The 21,668-nt window shown below is 28.9% G+C and overlaps 3 protein-coding genes across 4 annotated transcripts; 2 read left to right on the top strand and 1 right to left on the bottom strand.

Annotated features, from left to right (window-relative positions):
- Positions 1-4,262: 4,262 nt before the first annotated feature.
- On the top strand, positions 4,263-8,312 carry LOC124912435. Its single transcript, XM_047453055.1, has 9 exons — positions 4,263-4,422; positions 4,782-4,832; positions 5,145-5,166; positions 5,317-5,431; positions 5,925-5,957; positions 6,624-6,749; positions 7,262-7,368; positions 7,451-7,522; positions 7,721-8,312. Exons 1-9 carry the CDS (start codon positions 4,276-4,278, stop codon positions 8,128-8,130), a joined length of 1,083 nt encoding a protein of 360 aa, XP_047309011.1. The 5' UTR covers positions 4,263-4,275; the 3' UTR covers positions 8,131-8,312.
- A 3,126-nt stretch (positions 8,313-11,438) lies between these two features.
- LOC124911370 (alpha/beta hydrolase domain-containing protein 17C-like) lies at positions 11,439-13,344 on the top strand. Its single transcript, XM_047451845.1, has 5 exons — positions 11,439-12,249; positions 12,372-12,408; positions 12,509-12,745; positions 12,828-12,875; positions 12,960-13,344. The coding sequence occupies exons 1-5, from the start codon at positions 11,951-11,953 to the stop codon at positions 13,221-13,223; spliced, it is 885 nt and encodes a 294-aa protein (XP_047307801.1). The 5' UTR covers positions 11,439-11,950; the 3' UTR covers positions 13,224-13,344.
- A 3,191-nt stretch (positions 13,345-16,535) lies between these two features.
- On the bottom strand, positions 16,536-20,094 carry LOC124911790 (adenylate kinase 5, chloroplastic). 2 transcript variants are annotated; one of them, XM_047452307.1, is made up of 15 exons: positions 19,753-20,094; positions 19,563-19,664; positions 19,193-19,321; positions 18,987-19,121; positions 18,750-18,896; positions 18,482-18,676; positions 18,277-18,405; positions 17,918-17,953; positions 17,762-17,842; positions 17,470-17,688; positions 17,314-17,379; positions 17,097-17,236; positions 16,874-17,020; positions 16,749-16,778; positions 16,536-16,684 (listed from the first exon to the last, which is right to left on the bottom strand). In XM_047452307.1, the coding sequence occupies exons 1-15, from the start codon at positions 19,951-19,953 to the stop codon at positions 16,657-16,659; spliced, it is 1,785 nt and encodes a 594-aa protein (XP_047308263.1). In that variant the 5' UTR covers positions 19,954-20,094; the 3' UTR covers positions 16,536-16,656. The 2 variants fall into 2 exon arrangements, with proteins under 2 accessions (XP_047308263.1, XP_047308262.1); XM_047452306.1 differs by having other exon boundaries at positions 16,537-16,684; positions 19,563-19,667.
- Between the last annotated feature and the right edge of the window lie 1,574 nt (positions 20,095-21,668).

Below are 21,668 nucleotides of genomic sequence, written 5' to 3'. Positions count from 1 at the left end.
TATTTTATTATTTAGAAACTAAAACGCCTTTTAAGATCATAACTCTACTCAACTTAATGATTTTAATATAACTATTAGGTTGGTGTTAGGATCAAGTTTGGCAAAATTTGGTTGAAAAATGTAGAGATATTGAACTCACGGTGTTGATCGATCGATAAACATTTTTTTAAACTTGCATATTAGAGATATATAGAGTTTTGTCTCTTAAAATTAAGCATCTTAAGACTATATTTATAGTTGTAACATATATATGATGTCCATTTTTAATTTAATGTTTCATAATCTTAAAAAGAAAACATTAAATCCTAGAAGTTGATTAAGTCAATCGATTAATTTTCGTGTCTTGTCAAGCTAGTTGTATTAAGTTCAAATTATCTAAATTTAGACTATCATAAGAATCTTAAGGTTAGACATTGTTATCAATCCAATAAAATGAATTTAACGAGTCTATTTGATTCTTTTATTTTAGAAACTAACACGCTTTTTAAGGTCATAATTACACTCCAACTTAATTATATTGATATAATTAACTAATAGGTTGGTGTTGGGATCAAGTTTGGTAAAACCGTAAAAGATGTGGTTGAAATGTATGGAATTAGTGTTAACGATATCGAACCCAAATCAACAACCAATAGATTAAGCGTTATTTTATTTTCAGCAGCTAAGAGCTTTTGTTTTTCATTTCAACATTTTTTTCTATTGAAAAGTTGTCTATGATATTTTGAGTCTTTTTTGGAACATTACTAGTATTCATTGTGTTATGTCGAGAACTATTTGTGCGTGTTGAAAATCGTGGATTTAAGTAGCTAGATATTCGGGTTGAAACAATGGGGGTATATCCTTATTATTTTCTGGTGGATAATTTGATTAGGGAGAAATCGTAAAATTTTCAACAATCTCAAACAACTGTAGCGGATCCCTCACAATACTATCATCCTAACATTACATGAGATTCAGTGTGAGAAGCCGACATATTCGGTCGTAGAGTTCATTGCTCTTTTGAAAATCTCCGCACACGTTAATTTATTAATATTTGTGTGATTTTTTTTCATAGTATTATGTTTTTGTCGTTGTATTTAAACGACTGTAAATTTCATTATATCATTGTATAGATCATTTAAAAAGATTTGAATCATCTCAGTCACACCACCACAGTGAAAGGGGAGGGAATTTGGAGGAGGAAATGATGTGTCATATATCACTAGTTGAAAAAACGATAAAGAGAGAAAAATTTTGTTATTTTTTCGACCAATCAAATTACACCATGTCATTCCTTTAAAATTCTCTCTCAATCATTTCTCCATCAATAATTTTCTCTCTTAATCATTTCTCCATCCATAATTGTGTAGAAGAGCAGTCAAAAATAATATATATGACAATTTTGAGAATTATATATGCTTTTCTTGCCGTTCCTTCAAGAACGAACCGGGCTGCTTGCTGAACTTTTTCTTCTTTAATCATCTTATCATATTCTCAATCTTGATCATCCTTGTCATAATTTTGATCATTAATTTTCTTCATTTTTAATAGGAATAGAATAAAATCCTTCACAGTGGATGCTCGGACACCGACAAAAAAAACTCTCCAAAATCTCTCAAACTTAAATATGATATTAATTCATTTCATTATAAAAAAAAGTAAACTTAATTATTATTAAATTTGTAAATCAAACCATTACATCCTTCTTTATATAAGAGTTTCACACTAGTAATTCAAATTAACAAAATTAACAAATTTATTATTAACATAAACAAACTGTTATAAAAAAACAATTAACAAACAAATAGACTTTGGGTGGATGTTGATTGTAAATGAATAGGCACAGACCATCATTAATTAATTAATTCATTTTAATTTTTTAATAAACTCTAAAAATGAGTACTCTTATTATTCATAATTTCATGTTCTTTAAAGTTTAAGGCCAACAACGAAATAGGGAACGAAAATAAGAACACGAATATAACATTTTAATTGTGTAGGGAAAAAAAATTAATAAGTGATCAATTAATTTGTTAATTTGCTACGTACATGTTTGGCATCATCTAAATACTTTTTATTTCTATAACAATTTGAAGATTTTTCTTTTTTTCTAAATAAATAGAGAGATTTTTTTTTAGTTATATCCACGTTACCACAAGATGACAGCGACCCATAAAAATATTATTTAGTTAATCGATCTAATTAAAATTATTACAAACAATGTAACTTCAAAAGACAAAATCATGAAGAAAAAAACCTAAAAATTGAAGTACTTGAAAAATTCAATAGCAACTAATTAAATACCCTATAATTGAGTTATTATATTATATAGTCTTTTTAATTTATTTGTTTACTGGCCCTTCATTATTAGGGTGATGAAAGATGCAAGATGTATGAGATAGAGAATTTTAATTATCAAAAAGTCAATATCCTCAACATTTTAGGTGATATTTATGTCACTTCGAAGGTTTATCGGAATAATTCGATTTTTTTTTATTGATGTTTTACCTAATCAGTAATATTTTAGTGACACAATTTGTTTAAATCAGCGACGCTTTCTCGTGTTGCTCTACATCGTTATTAATATTTCCAATATTAATTTGACTGGTTAAGTCAATCAAATTAATATAATAGTATACAGTACAATCTAAAGGCCTCTTGCCTTTGATTATTAGGGTGATGCAGATTAACCAACTAAAGAAGTTAACCAAAAGTCAATCAATGAATGTAATATGATCATAACCTTTATTAATTAGGTACAATGTTAGGCACATAATGATGCCTTCATTGTTGCATTGAGAATTAAAATGTGGATTATTCGATTTTGAATTATGTACGTGGCAGTGCGAGTTTTCATTCAAGATTTTAGCTTATTTATGAGTTTCCTAAAGAAAATTAAAAACATTGAACGAAGAGACAAAATATATATAAAAGTCGACATTTCCACCTACTATATTATTCATGTGGTACATAGTTTTCGAACCACTTTTATTTGGAATTGGTGAGCTTGTGAGTTGTTAAATTTATTAATTTGCCTCATCTTATGATCATCACGGCCATGCTTGTTTCGCTGCAATAAAGAGAAATCAAAATCAATCTTTCTAACAATTTTTTTATAAGGAATAAATGCAACAAAAATAAGTCTCATTCTACCCTATTTCCATTCTACCCTATTTATCTAGGTAAGACGAGAAACTTTTTTATAGATTTTTTTCACAAAAGTAAAGAAAATTCTACCCTGTTTGTTTGTCGGATAGGCCGAGAAATTTTTTTTGGAGACCTTTTTTTACAAAAGTGTAGAAAATTACCCGTTTTGGAAAGCTCCCAATTGTAATCCGAACCAACATGCCATGCAAAATACCCACGTAACGCTTTTTGCTTAGCATACAAAACCTTGGTTTTGACACTTTGAACCTATATTATTCTAAACCTAGTATATATATATATTTATTCGGTTGAAAACTTGAAACTCACATCTAGTCATTCTGCTGCTAATCACTCAAAACCTACCACCGTCTCCATCTCATCTCTTCTCTTCTCCAGTCGACGTTACTTTGGTCGCCGCCGCCGCCTCCATGTAGTTCTCTTCTCCGCTCGTCTTCTCCACTCGACACTACTCCAGTGATTTCAAATTTTTTAATAAATTGTATAAAATATGTTTTAAACAAAATCGAATCGAATACTCGAATCGAATCGAATAATACGAATATCAATTTCAAATCGAATACGAATCACATTAATTATTCGAAAAAATTTCGAATACGAATACGAATATTTGAATAGTTTCACGAATACGAATCGAATACAGTAATATTCGCTTCGATTCGATTCGTTTACAACCCTACCTGGAGCAAGTCCTTGGGCTAGAGGAGCCCATTTATTTCAAATAGTAAGATATTTAAGTTAAATCTATTATATTTTTAAACATAAAAGTGTAATTTAGTGGTTTAAGATAACAATTTAGAGTGTTTGGTTATCAGTTCAAATCTTATCTAAATAAGTTTTTTATCAACTTTTTAAACGAGACCTAAGACAACAAAAAGATTGACAGTTTTTTCTACACTGAAACAGTCCAAAACTCGGGGTAGGCCCTGATCATTGAAAGTTCAAAAAAAAAAATGTAATCAAATAATCAATATATTTACCCAAATATACACGATAATGTATGTCATTCTTTCTAGCAACTATTCAAGAACTCGGACAATAATAAATTTATTGAGAAAGTTATATTTTAGTAAAACTAAAAAAATGTTGTAACGTAATTTATATGAGTCAACACTTACATTTGGTGGAATTATGATGAATCTATTCATGGAGGGCGCGTTATTTCAGGTGACATCAGCTTATTCCCTCTTTGGCTCGCCAGTCTCCTCTCCCTCTACAAAGCTTGCTTACCGCTCATCAATGGCGCGCTCCGTTCGAATTGCCGTCGTCGGAGACGTTGTAAGTTCTTCCTCTGTTTCTCTACTGTCTTTTGACCTCACGCTCAATGTCTCATTAGGTAGGAGTTTTTCTTTCTTTTTTCTCTCAAATGATGTTGAATTTGATGATCAGTGTTTATATTTAGTGTTATTCGCCTTCTCTGACATCGAATTATGATTATTGCTTCTAATTTCCAGCTTCATCAGATGGCTATTGTATTAGAGATTTACTTCGGCATTGTCTGGACTGTTATCGCTATTTTATAGGTTTATAGCTGCGTAATGAACTCTTATTTTGTAAAACCGAATGATATATGAAAAACAGTAATGCAATTGCGTTAACATCTAACTTGTTTTGTCCAACAATGTCTGTAATTGAAGCATGATGACTGGAATCTATCAGAAGATACCAAGGCACTACAACTTCTTCAGGTACCAAGTTCTTCCTTGGACATTTAGTCTCTTTTTTATATGAGGTTAGGAATAGCTTCAATCTATGCAATCCTATTATTAACTGTTCCTGTAATGCTTAACTGCTGTTTTAGATGCAATTGATCTCATTATACTACATCTTCTGTATGCTACTGATTTTTAATTAGAAATTGTAGAGGCTAATTAATAATTTGTATAATTTCCTAACTCAAATGATCTGGAGTTTTGGTTCTATACTACCTTTAATGTATATTACAAACTTTAGATCTTTAGATTTTAATCATTCTAATGTGGGTTACTGGAATATTGCAGCCAGATTTGGTGCTGTTCACAGGTAGCCCTTCTTATTCTATTCATTAATCATTCATTTGCGAGCCTCTCTAAATCAATTTATCAATCTTGTTATAACAGATATGTAAATTTTCCGTTTAGTTAGAATTTTTTTTATTGATTTGGATTGATAATTTCTATGCGATTTGACCAGGTGATTTTGGAAATGAGAATGTTGAACTTGTTAGAAGTATTGCAGACCTACAATTTGCTAAAGCAGTTATACTGGGGAACCATGATGCCTGGAGAACTCAACAATTTGCTGAAAAGTATGTCATTCTGTGAAAGTTACCGTTTAGACTTGCTCTTTGTTGGGATGAATTAGAACTTCTCTAGGTTATGGTGGACTGATGACATAGGTTTCGCTCTCTTGAATAGATAGTATATGAAATCATATGAACTAATGATTGCATAACATCACATAGTCATCTTTTGGTTCTCATGTAATAAATATGAGCTTTAACTTTTATGTATTAATTGCACTGAGATATTTCTCCTTTATTGCTGATGTTTTAGTTTCTTTTTAACAAGTTCAACTCTAATTCTGTTTGTTCACTCTACCTTGGGTATTCTACTCTGAAATGAACAAAGCCATGATACTGTGGAATGTGGACATTCATGCTTGTCAATAGTACTTTAGGTGCAAAATATTGTCTGGAAATTATACTGCATACTGAGTCTATTTGATAAATGCGTTTGAAAAACCTTCAACCACTAATCTACTCTACTTGCTTTGTCTCTCTCATGTCCCAAAATCTTCAGGAGGAAGGACAAGGTTCAGCTTCAACTTGAGTGGTAAGCACGTGTACTTCTTTCTTATTAGCCTGAAAATGTTTTATTTACAAATACAGTGGTACCTTCAAACCATGAATTGTATTTGTTAAATCTAACTGATAAACTAATCAGAGGAGGCTAGGCGGTGAAGTTGGCTATGGAAGAGTTGTTTGACATTTATTCTCACCTTTCGAATCGACTTCAGGAACTCTAGGATGTCAAAATGTAACTAGTTGGTAATTTTGCATTCTCAATCCAAAAAATCAGTTGAAGAATGTTGCAAACCACCCATGACTGATGAGGAGAACTTTTCTGAGAAACCCTTTGTTTTTGACAAACACATACATATAATATATATGTTAACTATAATGGATGGATTTTAGAATAAGCCTGTGAAACATATATCAGTCTTGTTTTTTATTATTCTGTTTACTGATCATATTCTTCATAATCTCTGTTGTAAAGAGAAAAAAGCTTACTAGAAGTTTCATGGAAATAGTGTGCTGAGAGAAATCTAAGGAAGCAATTCTATCTCCCTTTGTATTCTTAACTAGTAGGATTGTGTTTCCCATCTGGAAATTTGTATCAGTACTAGGCAGATAAATGTTTATGGTTTAACTATTGAGATCCTTGTCTGAGTGAAATTAATATACTAGGATGATAATATTGCATTCTTGGAACTTGTAGCCTTGGAGAGGAGCATGTAGGTTATCGCCGTTTGGACTACCCTGCATTAAAGTTGAGCATTGTTGGGGGGAGACCATTTTCTTGTGGAGGTGAGCAGTTATTTCGGAAAAGACTTCTGGCTTCAAGGTCAGTTTATAGTTATACATGTCTTTGTTTCCACAGAATCTCTGCAAAATAGAAGTGAAACAGAGGACATGAATTGTTTTCCTGTTGTGTAATATCGATTACTGATTTATATGCAAAAACAATACTTTTCAAAATTTCTTGGTTACATTTTGTTTGCAAAAAGTACCTCAGTAATCCCCTTTGTGTAGAAGGGCATTCTTTAAATATCACTCATGTGTGTGTGTGTGTGTGCTTGCTCATCATGATTGATATTCTTATTTACATTTTGATCACCAAATTTTCTTTCTTAATCTATAAATATTGCTAAAGTATTTTAACAAAAACTTATCAGCCTTGATGTGAGCCAAAAAGCATTCATCACGAATTCTAGTTCTCCAACTGTTTCTGCTTCACTTCCACCGGAGACACGACTTCCATGTGCTACCGTGGTTTTAATAAAAAATATCAAAAAATTAAACTGTTTCTGCTTCCTGTTTGTATGTAATTGATTGGATTTTAATCCCCTTCTCTAGATATGGCGTCAATGACATGGAAGGAAGTGCTAAGAAAATCTATCAAGCAGCTTTGGGTGCACCAGATGACTATTCAGTCATTTTTCTTGCTCATAATGGTCCTAAAGGTTAGTACCTTGACATATTGAATTCAGCTTATCTGCTCATTTTATGGATTATGTAGTTCCACTTATGTTGTATATACTGCAGGGCTAGGTTCAAAGGTAGATGACATTTGTGGGAAGGATTGGGGTTCTGGAGGTGGTGACCATGGTGATCTAGGTAAACCCTTTTTTTTTAATTTTATCCAACCTTTTTGTGTCCACTTCCATTAGTGTTGATTTCTTTCACTAGGACCTCCGTTTCTTAAATTACACTGGATAATTTTTCTTCCTGAAAATCATTAAAATCATAGTCTACGCGTAAAGTAATTTTTCATTCAACAATTTATGGTATTTAGTTGAGCAATTCATGATGCAGATTTAACGCATGCCATAACCCATTTGAAAGAAACAACAAAATTGTCTATCCCATTGGTTGTGTTTGGCCACATGCATAAAGAGCTGTTATATGGAAATGGCCTTCGAAAGATGATTGTCCATGGTTCTGACAACACTATATACCTGAATGGGGCCATTGTTCCCAGAGTTAAAAAAATGGATGGTGACCAATGTACAAGCAATGGAAGCACGAACAATGTAAACAATGTAGTCGGAATTCTTTCTCCAAATTCAGCAGGTACACTTCGAGCATTTACTCTTGTAGAGATTTTGGATGGGAAGTTAAAGAAAATAACTGAAACATGGGTTTCAGTTGTTGGAAGCAACACCAAATTAGAGGAAGAAAACGTGTTGTATAGTGCTGATCCTATGGGCACTGCGAATTTATAATGGTGTCTCGTATAGTATGGTCCAGTAATTAGCTTATTGTCTTCTGCTAACATTCTCACCACATATGATGAGATGTATATTTGTATAACAGTGCATTTGTGCTCAACTAAAATAAAGCTTTAGATTTATCACCTTATGAATTATTGATTTAAAGAATTAACTGTCATCTTTTTCTGCCTGTATTATTAGCTTGAGCTTTTGATGCAATATTTATGCCTTGTCAAATTAGCATGTGGATCTTTTGATGGTGTATGATTTGTTTGTTATTTAATTGGAAAATGCTTGTACTTTTTTCTCTGACTAATTGAGCAGTAAATAGAATATTACTAGAAAATACAACTTCACATGAATGCCATGATCCATGACCTAGATTTCTTAAAATAGTGTAATATTTTAGTTGGAGGCAGATTGCACATTCCACAACTAATATTTACTTTTAAAGAGGTCAGTGCATAGAAAAGGTTGTTTAATCAACAACTACTAAGCAAAATACAGAAATACAAGAAAAATCGAGGAAAACAAACAACAAAACCGGAAAACAGAAAGCCAGGAAAGTCTTGACCTCTTGAAGGACCTCAGAGCTCGTTGTTTTATCGGTTTTGTTGTTTGTTTTTGTTTTCCTATCTTCTTCTTGTATTTTTTGTTGTTTATTATGTTCACTGACATCTTACAATTAAAAAAAAATGCTATATTAGCTGTGGATTTTTTTTGTGAGAAAAGTTTAGTTGTAGAATTTTGATGTTGACTCTTCTTTTATAACATATTGATTCGCTCTCTTTTGCTTTTTTTTTCATTTCCTTTGAGACTTGGCTTTTTGTTAGTGCACCAAGTCCAAAGCATATCCTATGGGCTTTTTGACCCAAATCCATGCCTTTGAGCTTAAGCTTTCTTCCTCTTGGAAACAGGAAAAGCACAATTTTTTGACACCTCAGCTTTGTTGGTTGTTTGTTTATGGACATCCATCATATTCCTGAAAATGATGGCATGCTAAACAGGCTGACAATAAAAATTCTACCATTGTTTTTTCTTGCTTTTGTTAGGTTAACCTAATTAAAGGCCATCCTATTTGAGATGACAAATTGGTCACTTTTGATGTAAGCATATACTGTTTCTTGTGAATAATTAGGCTTTCCCTCATATCTGTCAAATGCTGTTTTGGTTTCGAAATTCTGCTGTTTCTGTATATGAACAGGTTGCTCAAGGAATAATGTAAGATCTGCATGACTTTGTCAAAGTACAGATTTGTGATCCATAACCACCACACTAGTAAGCACAAATCTTCCTAAAATATGTTCATTTTTTTGTTTTGCTAGTTTGTTTACAAGTGGTACCAGTATAGAATAGTTAGTGGTAGTATTTAAAATAGAGAAAGCAGCAGCTAGCTAACATAGTAGGGCCCTTTAGTGGCCCCAAAGAATACACCAAAAACATTGAAACTATGGGAGCAACATGTTTCTGTGTTGTGGCAGAGCAAAGCAAATCTATGCCTATTCTTCTTCAGAGCAATGGAGGAGCATTAAACATATACTCAAGTTAATGGACTCTTTTAACCTTCTACCTTTCAATTATTGTTACTTAAAGCTGATGGTCCCAACAGCTAGGCTGCCCTATTCATGTGCTAATTTAATGTGATTTCATCCAATTCCTTTTTTTTATATTTAGGTTAAAGAAAATGCCATGTATTAATCAAGATCAATCAAGATCTAGGGTTATTTGAATAACCAAGTGGTTATTTTTAAATAACCTTGCTTACAGTAAGTTATTGAGAATTAGATTATTTGTGTAAAAGTGACATTAGGGGTAAATGTGTAAAAGAAATAGATGATATTTTTTTAGTTGATAATTTGAATGACATAAATGATTAGTATATTCTTCATTGGATAGTGGATTATTTAAATTAATCTCAAATAACTTGCATCAAACAAGGTTGAGGTCGACATAGGTGCACCTTGACCAATTTTGAAATATGCTTGCACAACAACCCACCCGACCACTGCCATGAACCAGGTGCGTTCGATTTCTATTAAAAACATCTAAATTTGTTCTTCATTTTTGCAATTTATTCAAGACTTTCTTATTGAAAACTGAATTTTGAAACAGTATTTCAGTATTAATTAGAGGTCATAGTCCATTTATTATTGTGCTAGAGGGTATTAAGTAAGGTGCTGTATAAAGTAAATCCTTCAGATCTAAATACTTTATATAGATAAATCAACTTGTAGAAAGATTGAAATTATGTAAAGTTTTGGCTATTTTTAGAAGAGTCAGTTTAGTCAAAAGTCTAAAAAAGGTGGAGGGGTAGTTTGGTCAAATGTAGTCGTTCTCTTTGATCTACTTTGAGGTTAAGGATGCGTGTCAAGCCATTTGTTTAGTTGTTGACTGAACAAAGGAAAAATGAAAAGAATGTCTGACTCCTGTTCAGTTCTCTCTCTTTCTCAGTAGATCCTTGCTGCAGCCTTTGACCAGATCCTAACCGTCCATTGTGTCTTCTTTTTTTTTCTACTCCTTTACATGCAAATTTATTGTTTATTTGTTTCAAGATAGAATCTTATATTACCATTTATATTCTAGATCATAGTTAAGATTTAACAAGTTAATAATGTCATCACACTTTCTTTATTCCATCTTGATTTTCTTTTAGTCCAGTTCTACCCTCATGGTTATGTGTAATATTATTACTATTTTATACCCAATTACTCACTTTATTTTTTTTTTTAAGTTAGTGAGAACTAGCATGACATTTCATCGCCATGATACCCGCTTTCATTTAAAACGATTTCAGTAAGAATTGAAATTGTGACATATTAGTCTCTTAGGTCGGCTTTTTTTAATGGGCCACATTGGTTTGGTAGGGTTAGAGTATAAGAATATAACTGTATAAACTTAGTTTAGTGTCCTCCCAAGCTGATAAACTCAGTGTTGGAGCCTTAGAACCCCTGGTTTAGCCAAATCTGGGCAGAAAGGATCTTTGTTACGGAATTCCTCCGTCCCAACAGGGAGGGGTAAAACGGTAAAAAAAATATTTTTTTTTAATATGACTATTTTGTTCCTCCCTGCGAGGGAAATATGCGGAACAGGGAATCCCGTAAAAGATGATCCCTTTTGAAATCTGGGTAATGTCAATGGGCATTCTTATAGGTGAACTATTTGACTTGATAAAATAATTTTAGGAAGACGCATATGTTTAATCCTAGCTAATGATTTATTGGGTTATTGCTCACATAATGTAATATTTGATAAAGATGATCATTAACCAAATAAATAGCATTAATTAATTAGTAGGTTTGTAAGAAGAGTGGGTGAGGTTAGTATTAAGAGCTTAGAAATGAAATGCATGTATCAATGGGTAAAGATGTCTTTTCAAAAAAAGGCTGTATACAGTAGACCGCCAGCCGGAGATGGAAAGCGTACATATCAATGTAAACGTCCGTCGTCATCACTTTCTTCATTGGTCTTCTCGTCTTTTCTTCGTCTTGGGAGACTCTGTACATTAGCTCATCCCGCTTAGATAGGATCTTTCTCTCTCTCTCTCCTCTCTCTCTTCTTTCTTCTTTCCTATTCCCCAACAACAACAACCACCACCACCTCCCTCCGCCACCACTCACAACCTCCTTTCCTAAGTTTCCCGTTCTCTTGATTCTCTTTCTCATGCTCAATTTCTTCAAAACCCTTCTGAAATTTAAGGGCGGGAGAAAAGTAGGATAAAAGAAACAAATTTATCCAAAATCTCCTCTTTAAATTGAGAAGAAAAATCAGATTTTTTGAATCCTTCTATGGTCTAAAATTGAATCAATTTCATCGTCCTGTTTCATTTAGTTAAATGGGAAATGTCACGTCTAACGTAGCGGCGAAATTTGCCTTCTTCCCGCCAGACCCACCTACGTACGATGTTTACCCAGACAACGAAGGGAAGCTTATCTTCTCTGGTTTACCACCTGATAAGAACGCCGACGTTCATATGGTTGAAACTAAAGCTGGTAATAAGGTTGTAGCCACGTTCTGGAAACACCCTTTTGCCAGGTTCACAATTTTGTACTCCCATGGCAACGCTGCAGATTTAGGGCAGATGCAGGAGCTTTTCATTGAGCTCAGAGCTCACCTTCGTGTCAACATCATGAGGCATGTCTCTCCTCCTTTCTCTAACATAACCTTCTTTGATCATCTCCCTGCAATTTTGGGTTTTTTCAGGAACATTGAATTTGTTTCTTTTACTGATTTGAAATGTTTTTATTATGATACAGTTATGACTATTCGGGTTATGGAGCCTCTAGCGGTAAGGTAAAGACAAAAGAAAATATGTAGAATTGGAAATTCATCTTTTGAAATGTTTGTTTGTTTGTTTGTTGATTGATATCCTGACTTTTGTTATATCATGAAGCCATCGGAGATGAACACTTACTATGACATCGAGGCCGTGTATGAATGTCTGAAGAACAGTTATGGAATTAAACAGGAAGATCTGATTTTATATGGGCAATCTGTCGGAAGTGGACCGACTTTACATTTAGCATCTAGAATGGAAAAATTGAGAGGGGTTGTTCTTCATAGTGCCATTCTTTCTGGCATTCGAGTTATATCAAATGTTAGAGTCACATTCTGGTTTGATATCTTTAAAGTAAGTTTTCTTTTTTTTTGGTATATCATTCATACTGTTTTAACAAATTATTATATAAACAAACAACTTTTACATTTTTCAGAATATAGACAAGATCCGAAATGTCAGCTGTCATGTACTAGTCATACATGTAAGTCAAGTTCTTTCGTTGTTTTTGTTGTTTTGTGTTCTTTTGTTTCATTAAACGGTGGTTTGGTTGGTTGGTTATTTGCAGGGAACGAACGATGATATTGTGGATTGGTCGCATGGGAAACGACTATGGGAACTTTCAAAGGAAAAGTATGATCCCTTATGGGTGAAGGGAGGAGGGCATTGCAATCTCGAAACATATCCAGAATTTATTAAACATCTTCGTAAGTTTGTAAACTCGATGGAGAAACTATCTTTTACTAACGAATCGAAACCGAAGCTTACCCCAGCTGCTCCTAGTATGCCTGGTTTCAAACACAACAAATGCTTGAGATTTCCGAAAAAATGAGAATGGGAATTAGTTGAGAGAACATAAGTTAATTGTTGTGTGTATTTTTTTAGCCATATTTTCCTTCATCTGTACATATTTCAGAGGTTATTTTTATTAAGTTTGCTCACTTTCAAAGAAATACTTGTGCACTCTTTCATTTCCCAACTTTCTCAAATATAAAATCGATCGAGTAATTTTAAAAACAAACATATTTGGATAGATGTGGGTTTGTATATTGTTTATGTTATTTTTAATTAGTTCACTTCTTTTAAGTTGTGTTCTTAGTAAATTTGTATGTGTGATTATAATATTCAAATTTAATTTGAAAGTTTCATAAAATGAAGATTTAATAATTAGAGAAAATGAATAACTTCTTTCGTTCTTAAATTATATTTTTTGAACTAATTTGTATATTTAAAGATATGATTTAGAACTTTTATTTTTTAAACATGAAATAATTTATTACTAGAAAAATAAAAATTAAAGTTTATATATTTAAAATTAGGAAAAGTGTAAATTAGGTCGAATAAATTGAGATTTCGTATCTACACTATGGAGTAGACATTGATCTCTTTTTTTATATATAACTTTAACCAGTCTTGTCCTAATGTGACAATTAGGTCATTTAAAATTTATTTATAAAAATCTTAGTTTAGAAACAAAAAAAAAAATTTGAAATATATTAAAAATAAAAGATTCATTACATATTCTTTCTTATTTTTTTATTTATAAATGTATATTTCATATTTTAGTTTTTAATTAAATCTTTAACTAAAATTAAAAAAATATATACATATTTTGAATTTATACATATTTTTTATTAATTAATTATAAATTAATATAATTTCTTTAAAAAAAATGAATATTTAAATTAATTATTAATTATGTATATTTGAATTAAATATTTTTTTCAAAAAAATAACGACAATTATTTAAAAGTAAAAATTAGGTAGTATATATATATATATATATATATATATATAATATATTTATTTTAAGTATATGAACTAAAATTATTTTTCATATTTAAATTAAATATAAATTATATAAATAGATTTAAATTTTATAAAAATAACTTAAACTATATTAAAAAAATATTTTAATTACTAAAATTTTATTCTTAATTATTTTCTAGTAAATTTAAAAAATAATTAAATTAGTTTTTAAATATTAATTATTTATGTATATTTAAATTTAATAAATTTTAGAATAATAATTATCTTAAAAATTATTTAAAATTTATATTTAATTATATTAAAAATGAATTCTTTTAAAAATATATGTTTTAAATTTTATATAAGTATATTTAAATTTCGCAAATTGATAAAAATAACGACAAATATCCTAAATAACAATTTAATGAAAATATACATTTAAATTTTAATAAATATATAAAATAATAATATCTTCTAATATTTTTATTTTCTAATTAAATATCAATTATATAAATATATTTAAATTTAATATATTGTACAAAATAAATAAAATTATATATTTAAAATTTTATTATTAATATTTAATATATATATATATTTATTTAAATTATTTCAAAATTAAATAATAATTTTATATGTATAGTTAATTTTAGTACATTAATAAAATTAAAATGATTTTAAAAGTAATTTACAAAATTTAAATATTTAAATATAATAAATTTTAAAATAAAAATATTATTGATGGTATTTTTGTTTAAGATATGGATTATTTAAAAGACGAATTTATTTGGAGTGTATTTAATATATTAATTCATTTTATCTATTAATCTTTATATTTATTTTATAATATTTTATAATATTTTATATTAAAATTAAATATTAATTATATAAATATATTTACATTTTAAAACTTAATAATTACAAGTAAATATAATTTTAAAAAATAATAATTTTTAATAAATATAAATAAACTAATTTTATTTTCTAATATTTTATATTAAAATTTAATAAATATATTTAAATTTAATCAAGTTTATAATAGAAGAAAAAATATTTTAGGAAAGTTTATTTTTTTTTATAATTAATTGTTTTTAGTAAATATATATAAACTAATATGTTTTATATTTAAATTAAATTGTAATTATATAAATATATTTAAATTGAATAATTATTAAACAAAATAATAATATATTTATTCTTAATTTTATTTATTATATATATAATAATTTATTTTCTATTATTTTTATATTTAAATTTAATATATATATTAAAAAAAACAAATAAATTATGTTAAAATAAAATATATTTCAAAATTCTATATTTAATTTTTAAAAAGGTATTATGAATTGAAAAAAAAAATGACAAAAAAAATATAATTTAAAAAAAATTAATAAATATATATAAACTGATTCTATAGTTTTTTTAAAATATTTTTTATATTTAAATTAAATTATAATTATAAAATTATAATCATTTATAAATATTTTTAATTTAAATTTATAATTATAATATTTTATATATTATTATATAAAAACATTAGATTTAAGGATAAAACATTATAATAGTTATTAACATTATATTTCAAAAAAATAATTATAATTTGAAATCTGATTATATTTTTATAATTATTTTTTTAATTTTAAGGTAATAAAAAATATTATTATATAAATATTATTCTTATATAAAATAATATTTGTTTATGATTGTTTTTTGATAATTACAAGTTTATATTTTATAAATAATTTAAATTATTATATTAATAAATTATAATTTAATATTTTTCTTTTAAAAATATATCTTATTTATTTTAATAATATTAATGCTAAAATTAAATAAAAAAATTATTTTCATTATTATATATTATATAACTTTTTTATAATATATATTTTCACATATTTTAAATATAAATTTATTTTAAATGTGAATAAAATAAAACATTAATAATTTAATAAAAAATATTTCTAATTTATTAATAATTAATTTCTAATTTATTAATAATTAATTAGGATGATATCACTATTTTATATTAATAATTGTATATGTAGTTTATTAACAATGAAATTATATTACTGAATAAAATTGTATTTTAGTATATGTTTAATAATCTTTTATTATTGTATTTTATAAAGTTAATGTTTATATTAATTATTAGTATTATAATTTATATTATTGTTAAGTTTATTTTTTAACTAATATAAAATTGTGAATTGTAAAAAAATATTATGTGATAAAAGGAATGACTAATAAGTTAGTAGTATATAGTATTAAAAAAAATAGTTGTTACTAATTAATAATAATAAATTATTCTTGTAAAAAAAATTTGTCTATCAAATTTAGTTACTTAAAAAAAAAAGTTAAATATTATCCTTCATTAAATAAAAATATATATATTTTACAACAATATTACAAACAATATAAAATTACAAACATTTTATTATTATTATTATTTATTAATGACTTAAATGTGGATCTATGTACCATGAAAAAATTAATGATAGAAGAATCTGGTGTGTATTTCATCCAAAAACACTGTTGAAGAATGCCCTGTCAAGAATTCAAGAGAAAATAAGCTAAGATCATAAGAATGTATTCATTCATTATTCCTTACCAAAATCCAGACGCATCCTTATCACGATTTCTGCATTCCAACAACATCAACAACAACAAACAAAACTAGATAAATACACTTACTTGCCTCTCTTTAAATTTAATAATAAAAAAAACTGTTTGTACCGTTTCTTTCCATCAAACGCATCATTTATTTCATTAACATCGGGTCGTTGTTCGAATGTTGACAAGAGGATGTACTTCTCCTTTCCTGCTGCTTCTTCTTCCTCGTCTACTCTTTTGTATAATTGGTATTCATTTGGATATGCCATTCTGAAGAGAAGAAGAAGAATTACAGAGATTTTCCAAGTAATTTGGAGTCCAAATGATAATACAAGTATAAATTTACCTGAGGGCACCCATGATAGGATACTGTGTACCTGCATAATAAAGTAATCGAAAATGATAACAGTTTTCAAAAGACGCTGCATACTCCAGTCTCTTGTCTCTGCCCATTGTCTGCATGACCCCGCTCGAACCTGGTAAATCCTACAATTGAAAAGAAAAGATAAAAAAAACAGATAAGTTAACTAGATTCACAGATTGTATAGAAAAGAGATAGAGACCTTTAGCCTAGGATTTATAAGAATAACAGGACGACTACCAGCAGAATCAGTCATGGCTCTTAGATCCTACATAATAATAAAACCAACATAAACATTAACAATTATAGGACAAAACGAAAACAAAAACAAAAACAAAAACCAAATTCATATCCTCACATCAATAATGCAATTTCCCATGGCATTTTGTGGGGCGACAAGAATAAAAATATCATCTTCCTCACCAACATCATTCGCACCTATGGAACCTATATTGATAAAATTTCCAATGGCTCCATAATCACCCCAATCCATAAATTCCAATATTTTTCTTGTTCCTGCAAGCTGTAATGGCATCCCTACAAGTGCTCCTTCTCCCATTGACCCTTGAACGCAGACCTACAAATAAAAAACCAACTTCCAAGAGTAATTCTTGAAAGATTTTTAACTGAAATAATAATAATATGATCACCTTGACACGCTTTCCATCATCAGCATATGATAGAGCTATAACTCGAATAAGTTCCATCAGAGTACCTATCCTATATACATCCTGTGTACAAACTTATGACCAATTAGCTGTTGTGAGGAAATACAAATTTAGAAAAATATATATAAATTTTCTTACCATTTCTGGGTTCAGCTCAGGAATGGTGATATCCACCTGTTCATATTGATTTTGAATCCCAGATCAATATTCATAAATTAAAAGATGAAGAAAATTGTGTCTTTACTACTTTTGATTTCCAAAAAATGTTATGTTGGCGTGCACATCCACAATTATAAAATTGAAGTCTTCTGATTGATTAGAACACGTTTTATATGATTCTGAAGTGTATGAGAACCAGCATGAACTTAACCAAGATTTTGCAGATAAAATAGTCCCAACCCAATCAAATCACACATAATACTATATGAAATTGGCAGTTGACTAATTTAAAGAAAACATTATTTCTAACACGTCAAAATAATCAAAAATACTTATACCCTTAATCGTGTTTTTCCAGCACTTATTGCCCTTTGTGTGGCTTGAAGAACATCAGCATAGAAATATTCCCTTATTTCTCTTGTATGTGGTATATTGTTGAGTCTAGTTGGGATACCTCTCCAATTATCCTGCACAATGCTGCTCTATTCAATTAATTGCTTTTCGTGGAAGAAACCAACAAAAAGATAAGTGGGAAAGTTATACCTGTCTTGGTAACGACTTCTTTAGCTGCTTCTCACTCGCAATGGCTTTTTCTTTCAAGAATTGAGACAGCAAAGAGTCTACCTCATTGAAAACAACTTCCTTTGATCGGTTTCCATCAACCTTTTTCATAATGTCCTTGTACGTCGCTAGTATTGATTCAGCATTTTGCTTATAGATTTCTAAACGCGATTTCACCTGAAATGAAAAAAAAAATCAATCAATCCAATATATATATATAAACAACCAATCAACCAACCCACATGCATACTTTCTCCTCAGTGTCGTCTGCACGAGTTATAAGCCTTTCTTTGATTTCCTCATTCTCGGGGAGGAAATTCTTTATGTGATAAATCTTTCCAGTTAACGGATCAAGCCTTCTGCCAACGCATCTGTCAATCAGAATTTCATCAGGAACCTGATGATGACAAGAAAAATTGACATCTTTGTAACAATTAAACGCAATATTAGAATCATCAGAAAACCAAATCAAGATGAGAAAACATACATTCAACACAATATAAATATCTGGTTTGACATTGAGGGTTTCAAGACTTTGCGCTTGCACAAAACTCCTTGGGTACCCATCTAGAAGCCACCCTTTCTCTTTAACATCTTTTAGAGATAGCCGTGTTGTCACCATCTGCAAAAATGAAAAATAATCTCTGATACAACAAGCGATTGAGAAAGAAGAAGAAAAATGTATGATCATACAGCATTCACGATCTCATCAGGAACCAAACGCCCTGCATTCATGTATTCTTTTGCTTTATTCCCAATATCCGTCCCAGCTGAAACTTCAGCTCTCAAAAGATCTCCAGTTGATATATGCACCAGCCCAAACTGAAAACAAAAGTAGCCGAATCATCCATAAGAATTGAATGTTGGAATTAATTCAGAATAAGTACCATCTATTAAAGTATACAATTTTAGACATTAGTAAGGAAAAATTCTCAAGAACACTCAAGAGACAATTGATATAGGGTTGAAAGACCTAATCCCCACATCTTTACAAAAATCAAGAGACTCAAAAACTAACAATTCATAGGATTTTAATGAGGAAAAAATGAAGTTTTTTTTTTACCTTCTTGACTATCATTTCACATTGAGTTCCTTTCCCTGAAGCAGGTGCGCCAGATATCATGACCTTTAGTGGCTGAGTTTGTCCATTAATCACATTTATCCTCTTCTGACAAAACCCAGATTACAAGACATTCAATTTCTCACTGAATCGTAACTTATAGATGATTGGAGATTAAGTATGTAAAACTAACCTTCTGTTTAGGGGAAGATAGTGGGGATTTGGAAACACGAGATAGAGAAAGGTGATGCAGGGAAGGAGACAATGCGAATGAGAGCGAGGAGGAGGATTGAGATGATGATGATGATGATGATAGACAAGAAACAGCATATGGGGGTGAAATGGATGAGAGATTGGCACGTTTTGGTGCGACAGTGGAGTGAAACTGCAGCATTTTCTCAGCAGAAACCAGTGGCCGGAGAATGAATCAGAGAGATCAACGAACCGACGCCATTGATTCTCTTTTGACTGGTTTGAAGATATCTCAAAACTGTAGTTTTTTTTTTGTGTGTTTCAGAATGATTCAAAGAAAAATTAAAATATTCATGAGTTACATTAATTTATAAAGAGTAATGGTAGTTCTCTTTAATTTAAAATTAAAATAGCATTTTAATATATATATATATATATTCTTTATTTATTTTTAATCTTTACTATGATTGCAAAAGTATTAGTTCTACACAAATTTATTTGATCAATAATAAATATTTATTAGCATAACTAGTTCATTTTTTTTCATTAAATTATCATGTATATATAGCCCTTTTGTAGAAGAAACCATAAGGAAAAAATTAGAAGGTACAAAACAGTATTAAATAAAAATACCTTAGGAATATAAAAAATTGAATTAATCAAATATAACTATAGAAATATATATTTTTTAAATATTTAATATTTAAATTAGTTTAATAATATTTAGAATTAATATTATTCAATTAATTCATAAAGCTATTATTATGACATTTTCAAAGAATAATTGTATTTTATTTTTCTTCTTTTTTATTTTCTCGTTTCATGATTTATTTTGTGTTTAAATTATTCTTATTATTTTTAATTTATATTATTTGACCATTTTTTAAAATATCTTTATATATTAATTATATTAATTAATAAATTTAATATATTGAATTTTATAATTTTATATATTAAATATTAATATTGTTTTTTTAACTTTTATATTAATTTACAATTTATATATAAGAGAAAGAATTAGATAATACAAATTTATAATTTCTCTTATCTAGAAAAATAAATCTTACAAAAGTTGAAGTCATTTTTTCTTAAACAATTTAACGACTTTTCTAGTATAGTAGTATAGGATGTTTATAGTTTTCTTTGTATCATCTAGATTTGAGTTCTTATTTGCATTTTGTTTGGATTTGCACCATATTTAGTCATATTAGTTTTTTTTTCTCGAATTTTTATAATCTGAATAAAACTCATAATCATTATTAGTTCATTTGTTCTTCATATCACCTGATTGTGTTGATAATCTCTTTTTAAGTTGGTGTATGATTTCATTATTTTGGCATTGTGGGTAGATTGTTCATTATCATTTGGCCGAATATTTTTCAACGGCGTTTACTAACCATCGGTTAATGATAATTTTAAATGTCGTTCATAATACTTGGTATAGATTTTTTCCACATCGTTTATTGTTTCGTTCAACTTGTTATATTTCAATAATTTTTGTTAATGAACTCAAATAAATTCGTTTTTGAAATAACTCTTGACAAATTGTTAGATTATTGAATTTTCTCCATTGAAAATTTTATTTATGTAAATTATTTATACAATTTGATACTTAAATCATTAATTGTTTATTTTAATTTTATTATTTAATATTATTTACTAATTACTTTTTTATTCATAACTCTCAATTAAATTTAATTATAATTAATTTTTTTTATCAAAAATAAATGAAATAAAAAGATATTTATCATGGGAAATTTGATGAAATGACCCTAATAAGTAGTTTAATTCCAAAAAAGGCCCACGGTTGATAAAGTTGGCAAAAAGGGCCTTTTTGCCCTGTGAAAAGTCTGTAATACCTTTTGCGCGCCTGTTTTACTGCTCAACTACGAGAAATGTATTTCTCGCATTTGGTAT

The sequence above is a fragment of the Impatiens glandulifera genome, chromosome 8 (genome assembly GCF_907164915.1).
Source record: "Impatiens glandulifera chromosome 8, dImpGla2.1, whole genome shotgun sequence".
Lineage (NCBI taxonomy): Eukaryota > Viridiplantae > Streptophyta > Magnoliopsida > Ericales > Balsaminaceae > Impatiens > Impatiens glandulifera.
Note: the sequence above shows the minus strand (reverse complement) of the source record. Positions and strands in the feature narration are given on the sequence as shown.